This window comes from Leguminivora glycinivorella, chromosome 3 (genome assembly GCF_023078275.1).
Source record: "Leguminivora glycinivorella isolate SPB_JAAS2020 chromosome 3, LegGlyc_1.1, whole genome shotgun sequence".
NCBI classification, from domain to species: Eukaryota; Metazoa; Arthropoda; class Insecta; order Lepidoptera; family Tortricidae; genus Leguminivora; species Leguminivora glycinivorella.
In genome coordinates this window covers 19,923,290-19,936,289 of record NC_062973.1, presented here as the reverse complement: position 1 = coordinate 19,936,289, position 13,000 = coordinate 19,923,290, and the positions used below count along the sequence as shown (strand labels likewise).

At 38.3% G+C, this 13,000-nt stretch overlaps 2 protein-coding genes across 4 annotated transcripts in view; one reads left to right on the top strand and one right to left on the bottom strand.

Annotated features, from left to right (window-relative positions):
* The window catches only part of LOC125242690, a 48,977-nt gene extending 44,533 nt beyond the window's left edge, over positions 1-4,444 (bottom strand). The window contains exon 1 of the mRNA XM_048151560.1: positions 4,052-4,444. Coding sequence (XP_048007517.1) covers positions 4,052-4,290 — 239 coding nt within the window. The 5' untranslated portion in view covers positions 4,291-4,444. The remainder of the gene's footprint in view (positions 1-4,051) is intronic.
* LOC125242691 overlaps positions 1-12,165 on the top strand; it is a 346,473-nt gene extending 334,308 nt beyond the window's left edge. For 2 of the 3 annotated variants that reach the window (XM_048151563.1, XM_048151564.1), the window contains exons 5-6: positions 9,704-9,863; positions 10,889-12,165. In XM_048151563.1, coding sequence (XP_048007520.1) covers positions 9,704-9,863; positions 10,889-11,053 — 325 coding nt within the window. In that variant the 3' untranslated portion in view covers positions 11,054-12,165. Of the gene's footprint in view, positions 1-1,049; positions 1,368-9,703; positions 9,864-10,888 lie in introns of those variants that run through there. The other variant, XM_048151565.1, reaches the window with a different exon arrangement.
* The last annotated feature ends 835 nt before the right edge of the window (positions 12,166-13,000 follow it).

Sequence of the window (13,000 nt, the reverse complement as noted above, 5' to 3'; positions counted from 1 at the left end):
TCAACTACCTGATTTGACTAAGAACTACGTATTCCTTTATTTTCCCAGACCTCTTTGTTATCTCTTGTTTTCTTATTCTGTAAGAAAGGTAAATGATGTACTTGGTCCAGTATTACATGTAATATAGGCGTTAGTATTTTTGTACTCTTACAGGCAATGTTAGTTACAAGTAATCATCCACTTTCAGAACATGGAACTATTTTAGTCATTATGGGTTTATCTAATCTGGGGATAATAAAGTAACTGTAGCATTGTTTGTTGCATAATGGCGATTCTATGTAAACCTGACGTCAATGCCTCGTCGACCGATGTTGTTCGCTAGCTTTCGATGCCGGAGATCTGATATATTTTAGATAATGCCTTTAGTTATGTTATGTTCCTGGTATCCATCCTTGCTTCCTAATATTTCTATGTACTTTATTCAATGCATCCTGTCCTGATACCAACCATTTGGCTCAATTCAACAACCTTTTGGTATTTTAAAGACACATTGCCACACTTACAATCGTAACGCTATTTGATGATTCTTTTGTTAATAAAATTCCGCGGTATATTAACACATACAATGATTGTTCGATTGTCTCCAGACTTATGATTTGCTATGTATGAATGCGCACGGGCCGACATCCGCTGCACTCTGTTTTCAGTTAACCCACGGCGACTGAATAACAAAGCCGCCTTCGAGACAAGTTGTCTTTGAAATACGTTCCTCTCTCTAAAAACAATGGCCTGAAATTTGTGATGCACGTTAAGTTGTGATGTGCCAATTTGTTGACTTTTGCACGGTGTTCGAGTGATTTGCAAGACTAGCTCGACATGGAAACAAAAGAATCCATTGAACTGAAATTTTCTAATTTACCATGTCGATGATAGACGGCGCGAAAGCGGTGATAGGTGTTTAGCGAAATACCGTAATGCGTTAGTTGATCAAAGAGGGCTTCCGCAGTGCGGGGTCGAGTCCCCATAACATAGCAATGAGTTAACGGGAGAGGTGCGTTCAGTCGCAGTCACCACCCACCGCCGCGAAGCGGTGGCCGGTCGCTCCGGCAGTCAAATAGTCAACGTTGGCTCGGTCGTGTGTATCGAGAGTGGCGGAGGCGGCGGTCTGCGCCGCGCCAAATTGTTGGCGCGCTGCCGCGTCGTCAGCCGCCAGTCGCCGAAACCGCCCGCTCGTGTGAAGTGTCTGTGTCAAACTCTAAACGCTTTTCGATGCTCTTCGCTCCTATCGCCGTCGAGGCGATGAAGTGTAAAGAGGAAAACTGTGAGGTCGGCGTGATCCTGGAGCACAACTCCCTGATCGTCCTGTCCACGGACAAGACCATCGTCTGCCTCTGCGGAAGGGACAGGAACAACCCCTTCGAGCGCGGGTAATGCACAACATTGCTAATGGTACGACGATTACATCAACTTATCTCGTACGTGATAACGCAAATGCTATTTAATTGCAATTATAAAGCTACCCAATCGTTACATAGGCTTATCGACTTATTAGCAAACTGATTAGATTCCGTATCACCCAAACAAGTTTGACACAACTTTGGTGTGTACGTATTTCTCTTCAGGTAGCTGAGCCTGTTATAAATTATCAAAAAAAAAGATAATAACGTAAATCCGATTATCATTAATCACAACTGCATCTCTCTCATAATTGAAAATGGCACGTTTTCTATTGTATTAGTGAAAGCGTATAATCCATTGTTATCTTCAAATGGTAATTTCTCAGATCTTCTGCTTTTGTGCGCGTTTCACGTCTAAGACCACGGACAATCACTCTCCACTACGATTTATGATGTTCGTTTTACTAGAAAAAGTAATTCATAGTTTTGTGCAGGTAATTGTTTTATTTTACTACCTGAGGTAATTCTTTGGTATTTCATTTGTTTTGTTTCGTGCTAAAATTGTCACGAGTTAGCAATTCGTGGTGAAATCTGCTATAATTTGACGCTCATCAAGCGTCTGGTCAAGGCATGCGGGCAATTGGCCGTAATCCAGTCTCCTTGTTTACAGAAAGCTATTATGGTTATTCATATCACAAAAATCATTTGACACACATTCTATAACGTAGTGCGTTTGAACACTGAAGGTTCAAATGAAATTATTACTTTTGGGTAGTCTTAATTTTTTTTGCTTTAGGTACGCCCAAATTACTCAAAAAATTATTGGAGCTGAAATGTGTAAGAACTATAACTGTTATACTCTAATTTCCCAAGATGAAACGTTTGAACGAACACAAAATCAAGTTCGATTCAGTTCACTGATAATCCAACTAGTTAACTTGTCATTATTAATTCTTCGTGGATTTATACCGCTTCTGCTTATTGGTACATACACGCACTAAAACTATGTAGGTATGTCACGAAAATGATAACCGGAATTAAAATTGGAGTCACATAGACTAGGGTGTTTCATTTTTCCAAAATTTTGATTTATCTTTGACTTCGCTTTTCTTCTTTGTTCTATACCTATACAGAGCCCATATACCAAAAACCAGGGAAATCGGACAATATTTAGAGGTCGCGCTCTGTGGCAACTTTTGTCTGAAGAAGTTAGTATGGGCGCAGGAGAGGCTAGAAACAAAACTTATGTAACTTTTTGTAGGAGGTGGTTTAAAAGTGATTTTAATGAGTAGTTTTTATATTAAAGCAAGTTCTTTTTTAAAAATGAGTATTTTAATAATGTCGATGCATTGTTAAGCTTGCTACCCCTGATGTGACGACTGCCACTCTGCCAAGAGTGTGACGACAAAGAAGAAAACAAGATCGTTCTTTGACTTAAGTATATTTACCGGGATATAGACTCATACTTACTTTTTTAATTTTTGTCTTCGAACTATTTAATGTCCAGGATGTTAGCGATTATTGTAGCCCTAACACCAGAGACTTGGTCGATAATCTGAGAATAGTCTATGATACCGCAAAAAGGAGAATGTATTTAATAATAAAAATTAACGCTCCAGTCAAATATGAAGAGCAAAACAGTTCTTGCTAAAAGGCGTCGAACATCACAGAAAATGCGTTGCTTGCTACTTACCTACTACTTAAGCGAACAGAAGATAAGGTTGCGGCTTATATTTGTAAGCTAAATTATGATGATGATGACTTTCTTTTGTAAAGAATGGATGTTACAACTGTTGTATTTTAAGTTTAATAAGCTTACTTCTACTTTAAAATAATTTACAACTACTCTTTAGTAATAAAATTGAGTAACATTAATTTTTAGTGACTTTCTTTGAAACTGTTCATCAAGCGCGACCTCTAAACAAGGTCCAAATCACTTGAAATTTGGTATATAGGCGTTTAAGATAAGCTAGAACGGGAAGCCGAGCGAAGGCAGAAAAAATATCACAATTTTATTTTTCCCATACAAATATGAAACACCCTAACATAGACGTTATATAATATCTGATGTTGTTAAATAATAGGTCTGCTAAGAAGCCATTTATAGTACACATGGCGCTATTTTACTACTTTAGTGCGATAATTAGCACATCAAGCAACTGTGTCAAAAAAATAAGAGCAATATATTAAGGGTAAAACGTTGTAGGTACGATACATTTGCTGGTGGAATTTTTGTAACTAGTACCGATTTAAATTCTCCGTTCGGGGTTTTTTTATGGTTTTGGTTTTAGATATTTATTTCTCAAAAGATTAGGGGGAAGCGGGGCAGATACGTACACCTTTTTTCAAAATTGATTTTAGAGCCCAAAATGATCTTCAAATACATTTTTTTTGTACCTAGTTGACAGCATATCTATTAAGGTATACAAAATTTACGTTTTCTTGTTAAATTTATACCCAGAGTCAGAAATATATTGATTTAAACAAAAAATGGTATTTGTGTAATTCTGCCCCACCTGCAGGGCACTTTGATATCTAGTATGGGACACTTTGATACATCAATTTAGGGCACTTTGATACATGTATCAAACTGCCCCTAACAGCATGCGTTTCAGAACAACACACTTAGCTGACCAATGATAAGCCTTTTAAACATTACAAAAAGTTTATTAATGGTTAATTAAGTGTGGTGCTCTTGATACCTACGTACCTACCAGTAATAATTGTCAAAAAACTCGGTAACAGCAGTTTTGTTGAATGCGAAACTTCTAGCTGCACTTGTATTTTCAGGTTTTCTCAAACTAATACTTTTGTTTCTCTTTCTAAATCCCAGCACCCAGTCTTTACCAGCAAAACCATTAGTTTTCCAGGACTGAGGATATTTACACTGTAAATGTTCAGCATATTCATAGGCCAAAACCATTGTCTGCTTTAATGTTAGACCGTAATGCATCTTGCTGCATTTAATTAAATATTCAGACAGTTTTTGTTCTTGTTCGATGTTGAACACTTGCGCAACTGTATATTTGGACGCATACTCCCCACGCGATAGCGCTGGATTTTCTACACCGTTCTTAATTTTTTCAATTCGGTATTGTAGAGTTGATACTGCAATGTTGTATTTATTTGATCAGCTCTCAGTGATAAGGTTTTTGATGCAACTTCGGAAATAGCTGTTTTTATAATCATTTCGTCGATTTTGTTTCTGTCGGTCTTTGGTTTGTAAGTTCGCACCATTTTCTAAAACAAAAATACTTTTTTTGAATATTTTTTATCGAAAAACTGACAGGGGCACTTAGGTACACTAAAGGGGCACTTTGATACGTTCAAAAGTGCCCCAACCAAAGTACCCCATTCGACAAATTAAAATAAAATATTTATTAAAAATATACTATGAAGTTTTAGTTCTAAATAATAAGCCAACTTGATAACTGAATAGATATACTTACTGCTTTTGATAATGCTCATCCATTAAACTCTTTAAATTTGCGGCACCACTCGATCAGAAACACGTAAAATTTTTACTTAGGGACCGCGAAAACACGTTTCGACGCGCTGAGCGGCAACGGCTGACTGGCGAGCGGCGCGGGCCGCCGTTCAAAACTGCCCCTTGTGCCTAACTACTGAGGAGAGAGTAATTACACAAAAATAACTTATTACAGAGGAGAGAGTAATTACACAAAAATAATTGCCAACTGCCGTATTTTCTAAGAGGCAGTCTTCCGTTAGGAAAATATCAAAGAAACCTGCCTTTTAAAAACGTTTTTTTCGGACTTGTATCGTAATGTACAATATAAATAATGTCCGCGTTCGAGATAATTTTTTCAGTACAGATGGTGTTTTTTTACGCACTAGTGCGAGAAGTGGTTCATTATATGTCAGGTCGAAACTTCTGAGAGCCATCTGTACTGAAAAACGTCGTACGACACACGTGCGAAAAGGAAATTCGTAACTCGTGTCGATTTAAAACACTCCCTTCGGTCGTGTTTTAATTTATCGCCACTCGTTTCGAACTTCCTTTTTTACGCACTTGTATCGTAATGTACTATTATAGCTTGCCATTTAGATAGTATAGGTAGTCTGAATGAGTCAACAGACGGGCAAAAACGTTAAGTTAACGTACAGGGAACTCGATGACCGCCCAACAAGGTCGCGGCCGGTCGGACATCGCCTCCCAAACCGAATTTATTCAAGGAATTTTAACTACTACTTAATTAAATTTTGTACCTACATTTTTGACCACTTTGGCGCGATAACTAAAGAACTGAGGAATAAAGATGGCTTTAAAAGTCTTAATCCTTGATACTAAAATTACCTTACTTTTTGTTTTTACTCTATTTAGTTAAAAAAATGTCTAAAGATAGCAACGATAAAGACATCTATAACACACCTTCCTAATTAAATTGCGTTAGTCATAACTTAGCAACCTTGAAGTAAAAATACTTGTAAGTACTATTTCAATGCCTGTCTATATACGATTTACTACCTAGATACACGGAAGCGAAAGGCACTTGATCTATCCATAGAACAGGCATTGTATGATTTAATTGCCGTAATAGAGGCGAGTAAATCTTTACATTATCTTAAGGTTAAAAATGGAGGTTACGATAACCTTCTGCCTATATATATGAAACGAGTTAACCTACACACAGGTGAAGCAGGTGCGAGACTTTCTTCCGACGTTTATATAACTGACATGGCGATGGCTTTATAAACACCGTGTGCTGGTTCGTAAACAGAAGTCTGTTAACAAATGGTGCCCGTTTTGTAAGCAGGGAGCCCGGTGTTTCGTGTTGATGTTCCAAGGATGCAAGGAGCAGACTTCCTGGCAACTGCGAAAATTGTGATAGCAGATGACCGTCGCGAGTGTTTACCTTTTAGACGAATTGCTCTGAAGATATCGCGTTTAAGATCTTGCGAATCAGATCCATCGAATTTATCACTAGCTATTTTCATTTTGGAAAAAAATGTCACTACTACGGCATGGGAATGCAGGATAATGTAATGACATACATTTACCTTAAAATATGTAAATTAGAATGGGACTCTTGGTTACTTTTTTCTACCAAGCCAACATTCATTGGGTTAAGGGACTAGCCTTGCAAATATTTATTTTCCATGTAAATTATACACAGCATTTTCCTTAAATTTAGATGACAGATTTTTAGGTCACTGCCATACGATAAATAAATAAAAAGGTCACTAATCAAAATAATCAGTAATTTATTCGTACTCAACAAAGCCATAAGAAGTTAAAGGATGCTACTACATTTGAGAAATATAAAATGGAATCCAATTGTTACGGTAGTCAGAAGATTCTTGAAGCTTTAAACTCCACAATGCCAATTTTACTTAGTAAAATTAAAGAACAATAACTTTTCATGACTACAAAGGCACGGAAGACATTGCAGAAGACAACTAAATATTTGAACCTTTTGATCTGAATGAGTCGATATAGTTGATAGCCGATTATTAAATTGAACCCCTAGTAATTACAGTTTGACGTCAATCGAAATCGAACGAATAATCATTTCATCTATTTGTATTGTATTGATTGGTAACCGAATGAACTACGTGATGTAAGATTCCAGAATGTTTGCGTTCATTGTTAGGTTTCGAAACTTTATTTTGTTGCATATTTTGTGTCCATACATAAAACGGAAAGTAACGCATCACTTTAACATGTCACTTTTACAAGTAAATCTAAAACAGGCAGCAAGTCATTATTACCTACTATTTGCATGTTTAATAATAATCTTGTAATAGTTTTTTTTTATGTGATAGTTGTTACGGTAAACGGTAAATAGCGTGATCATATCCATGTTTAAAATTCAATAGAGTCCCATCCCATTGATGTAAAAAAAATGACAAGTCACTTTAACTTGTAACTTTTCAGCCAGACTTTAAAGTACAAATTAACTTAAAATATCTTATCTTTGGGGGAGGCCTATGTCCAGCAGTGGACGTCTTTCGGCTGATATGATGATGATGATGATGATGATGATCTTATAATTGACATATTTTCCATTCGATAGGTGATCAACGGTAAATAGCGTGATCGTGTTTAAATTTGATAGCCTCCCATTGACGTAAAAAGGGGTCAATACATGATGGCATGGTAACCGAAATTATCTCTATTGCTATAACAAGATAAACTTGTTAAATAATGAATGCTTGATGAAATCGCTGTAGGTATATCATATTGCTTTTTCGATTTTAATTGATGTTACCTAATAGATTGTAGACGGTTTATATAGATTTGATTGGAACATTTGATGGCATAATAGGTTTGTTTTGGTTTTACATTAAATTAATTTCAACAGTTTCTAAGCGTAATGGAGACATAACAACCAGACGAAACAAATATTGTTTTGCCAATGAAGGTATTATTTCATTCAGGTCTCAATGCCGAACACAAACAATGCTTCGTTTCCATGTTACCCGATAGATGTTATATTTGACTTGGATCTAAGGCAGAAATAAGCGTAGTGTTTGTCTGAATACATACATATAGACATAATACTAACATACTCTTCTAAAGGTCCAAGGTTTTGTGGTTATTGAATTAATATTTAATGACATATCCATAGAGCGTGTAACTACTTATTGGTCAAAAAAGTACTCCAAGACTTTAACTACTTATTCAAAAGTCAGACACCGATGGTTTATGTTATATTTGAAAGATCGTGCCTATAAAGGTAAATTGGAATAACCATAATTTTCGATAGTGTTCAATGGATTATGTTTACAAAATAACCATTAATAATAACGTCATTTAAGTTTAGGCATAGGAACATAATATATGTCATCCTTGACATAGCTGAGCAGACTTATCAAAGATAACATTACGTATGCAAACACCAGACGTAGTATGGAATTTGATCTCCATAATCTGTCATTGATTTATTATGAAAGATATTAGTTTTAAAACTGTCTACATACTATGTATAAAGATACTTTAAAGATAAAGTTGCCGTCCTTATACCCGCTAGACGTCTCAAGGGTAACTGAATGGCTCACTACCTGTGTTTTTTTATCCCCTATGCCATTGTACGAGTCAAAGCCCGAAGCTTTGCTTAGCTAAGGGCATTGATCCTCGCTCTCCCTTGCCCTGCAGCCCTACTTTGCCTTTTGGAATCGAAAGCGCTAAATTCATACCTCCTCTTCCCGTCCATGCATTCGAAGGGTCGGTGAGAGAGATGCAATAATAGCATTCGCTGCGTCTACTAGCTATAGGCCAGCAGTGCGTGAAGTGTGCTTATATATTGGTATGCATATTTATACGGGTTCGAGATCCCATGCTGTGGACTTTGAACTCGGTTAATGGTGAAACGCAGCGTTGATTGAACCCTCATTTTGTTTCAACGATCGATAGTCGACATTGCTTCGCTAAAAGCAATTCTAATGGATGTACTCTTTCAGTTTTCATAACTGTTCACTATTAATTGTTGGAACGGCACGAAGCAATCACGCTTGAAAGTAGATAAGTGGTTACACGTGCCTAGAAATATAGGAAATGTATTACCTCAGCCTTCTTTGTTTTATGTCGATGCCTTTTTAACGTTTGTGTCACAAAAATGTAATTAGGTATTATTGTTTACTTTATTGTTTCTGTATTGCATGGTCTTTGTATTTTCATTATGTACCAATGTACCTACAAATGGTCCTTTGACGTACAACATGGTTTGACCGTAACCCGTCACAACAACATTGTTTACAATCACCACTCACAGTCGTAGTATCTGGTAATTCCGATTAAAAACAAAATTCACTAAGTTGTATTTTACCTAGTACGCGTAACGCGTAAGCGAGAAACCCAACGGTTGCGCATAGATGCGTCACAGACCATACCCTCCTGTCAAGATACGATTGCGAGCAACCGTTCGTAGTTTTTCGCGGAAAAAAGCCAGCCACATCGTCAGGCGGAGCCCCTCCCCCCCTCCCCGGCCGCGTCACGCACGCGTCTATAAAAGCCGTGCGCGCCCCACCACTTCAACTCAGACGCATGGAGTACTCCGTAGAGGTCGTTTGGCACGAGCGAGCGCTTTGCTAGGCACCTGCCGGCCCATCTTCACGATATAATTCTAGTCATCGCGTAGCATCAGCTCGCGTACCGCGGTCTCCGCACGTTCCTACGAACAGTGATAGTGCAATATCCCCCTACTAATTCTAAAACTTGTGATAATTTAATTTAAATTTAGTTGTTAGTTACGCGACACGGCTGTGAGTGATTGTGAAGCAATGTTGTGACTGCCCGACTGGAACTTGTTACCTGTGATCCAGCCCAGTTGTGTTGAAGGACCGTTTGGATTTGGTACCATGGTTGGAAACAACGGTACTATGATGGCGATTCGTATCGTCCACAGCAAGCTGAGGAAGCGAGAGGAGCACTCGGCCTCGGTGCACCCCGCCGAGGTGCTGACGCCGGCGCCCGCGCCTGCGCCCGAGCCGCTCGCCTTCCGCCAGCAGCCGCTGTGGCAGTTCCCCCCACCGCTGCCTCCGCCTTACGTCTATCCTCATGATCAGGTTGGTACCCTTCTCGTTACCACAAACTGCTAATGCTCTAGTTGGGTAATCTATAAATAATAACAAACCGACTCCAGCCGTTACACTTGACCCCATTAGAGCTCCGCATAGCCCCGGCGCTCCAGTCCCATTATTGCTTGGCAACGATTGAAACAAATGGAAAGTTGTATGCCGCAAACGTTGCATTATGACACGATAGAAATCGTGACTGGTCTGACCCACGCCTGAGAGAGAGTAGCTATTATAGCATGGCCACGGTATCTACCTAGCGCTAAACAAATTTAAATGTCGGGACACGCTTGTGAAGTAGAAAGCTGTACAAGGCGAGCGTGTTGTAACACTTCGACCTTCTTTCTTTGTAGTTGTCTGCCGTTCAGACGAGGCTAGCGCTAACGTGCACTTTGAATAATATTGCAATACTTACCGTCAAACAATTTAACCTCAATTGCACGCTCTAATAACTCCGTCTCGAGGCCTAGCTTAAACCTTCAATGTAATGAATGATGATCCATGTGTGCTAAACATGTGTACAGACCACACACACCCGCGATCCATCAGGAAATATAGAATGCTAATGTGTCTTTGTAACAGCATATTCAAGGCTTGTTCTCATGTGGCCTCAACGTTTACTTTGCGATACTTCCTAGTTACGGACTTTTAATACATAGCACATTTTAAAACACGCTAGCCACGCGGAGCCGACTCTTAAATGCCATCCAGACGGTACGATCCCAAAAAAGGATAGAAATATAAAGCCGAGCATGGGATAATAGAAGCCAGACAAAAAAAGTTCCCTCGAATAATAATACGCCCGGGACGACCTTCTGTTTCAAACGTCTGCTCGGATAGCAACCGCGTCTCAAAATAAAAGGCATTGTGTAACGGCTGTAGGTTTCAATACCGGTGCGAATGCAGCAAATGCATCGGGGACGCTAACGGAACCGCTCAATCGGGCACCGATCCTTAGGTCAACAAACTCGCTCCACATGTACAAATACCTGACGGTATCTTTTCTTTCTTTCTAGGACAATCTGATGCAGCCCCTTGGTAACGAGCGCGCGAGTTTCCGAAGCCTTCGCAAAAACATCGGCGGCCGTTGGAAGCGCCTGGTGAAGAAAAAACCTGAGCAAGAAGTGTACACGATCCCTCCTGAGCTCAAACCTCAGCTCAAGCAGATTTACGTGTACTAGCCCTAAGAGCAACTATTGTAGCAACTGTTCGCACCGAAGCAGGGACCCTCACGCTGATCAAGCGATGACTTCAGCTATACGGTTGTCAATTCACATTGCATATCGTAAAAACTTTGTCAGAACATCTGCACGGCTGCACAGCCTTTTATCTCTTGAACATATCGTTTTAGACCAATTATTTTCTAATGACCAATGTTAATTAAATTTTACTTTCATTCAGCACTACATTGTGATGTAAAATCTAGAATTTGTATTAATAAGTATTAGAACACTGAAGTGTGTGTTGTTCCGTTGCAGAATTCCGAATGTTGTGCAAGTATGAGTGATAGTTAAAAGAATTTTAGTTAAATGATTAATTTAAAGCTATGAATGATTTAGGAAGATGCGGTCGCGCATACTAGTGACGAAAATCCAATAATTATGATAAAATAAACGATGCCTTGTTGAACGTATGTAATTTTGACTAATTAGGGCATTTTGTAGTTCATTTAACTTATTGTAGACACGATCGTTCGTAGAAACATCGATCAAATAGTTTTGTGGAGCTATATATACACGTATGTATGTGCATGGAACGCGGAATGACCAGCTAACCAGCTATAGATTGATGCAGTATTTTATTGTCATTCATGAGTGTTGTGAGTGAGACTGAATTTATGGTACAATCAGACCGTAACGTGACTTATTACATTCAAATTCAATATTTTCTGATATTATTGACGTTCTATATTTTTTCAATATTTCTCAAGATGACCTAGTTTGTTGAAAGTTGCGTTACTTGCATGTTATAGTAGTATAATTTTGAGATTCTCGCCCGGTTCTTACTGTGATAACTAGAAGGAAGAATAAAAAATGTAAAGACGACATATCGAGTTTGAATTGCCTTACCCTGATTACAAATAGGAAGGACCGAAGGCCGAGAATGTATTTAGCTCATATTGAGCCCGATATTGTGAAGAGTTAAGTTTGTAGCTAATAGGTACAATTCAGCCATTTTGATTTCGTTATCTTGCATTAGAAGACACGATGTTATATCTAACAGAATTCTAACAGAGTGAAACGTTGAAATGTAATCTTTCATTGAAATATTAAAATATAAATTCCATCATGAACATTTTGTTTCTGTTACCACACCCAAGAACACCTATGAAAAGTTTGTCCACGACTGAGTAGAAAATCATAGACAATCTCATAAATAAGTAGGTAACTAGATAGAGCGAGTAAAGGTCAAGCGTATTACCATAATTCCTATTATACATACTGCCTACAACATATTACCTGACCCAGTTATGTAATACGACTACAAAAATACAACTGACCCTCAAAATCTAAATTGACATAATGTGAAAGCAAAACAAATCTAATAATAACAACAAATAGTAATACAGTGACCTCTAGTGGTATAGTTTGTTATTGTTTACAAAACTGAAAACAGCGCTATCTATAGGCATATTATGTAATTATTACGGCATACGATAACGGCCACTGTTTACGGAAATACCTACATTCGTTAGGTCATACTCTTGACCGTGATAGTGTAGCTCATTTCTAAAAGATGGCGCTACAACCGTTTATAACAACGCCATCTGTGCAAGTAGACTGACACTAGAAGGACATCCACAACCTATACTGTCATGACTTCGGCATAGTTCTGTATTAAGATGCTAGATGTCGTTATAATCAATTATCTGTTATCATTAAGTTTGAATACTATATATTAGGGCCACTTGCACCAACGAAAATGCAGGGTTAACCCACCATTTCATATGGAATTTGACAGATGATAGCTAACTCGGGGTTAGAGTTAAGTGATTGGTGCAAGTGGGCCTTTAGTGTGTTTACATACTAATATAGTATTAAAAATTACATGTGAAGTAACAAGTCTTTTTTATTTTTTTTCCCCTCACTAGCTCGGAAACACGTGTTTTGTCCTTTAATACCAGCGGG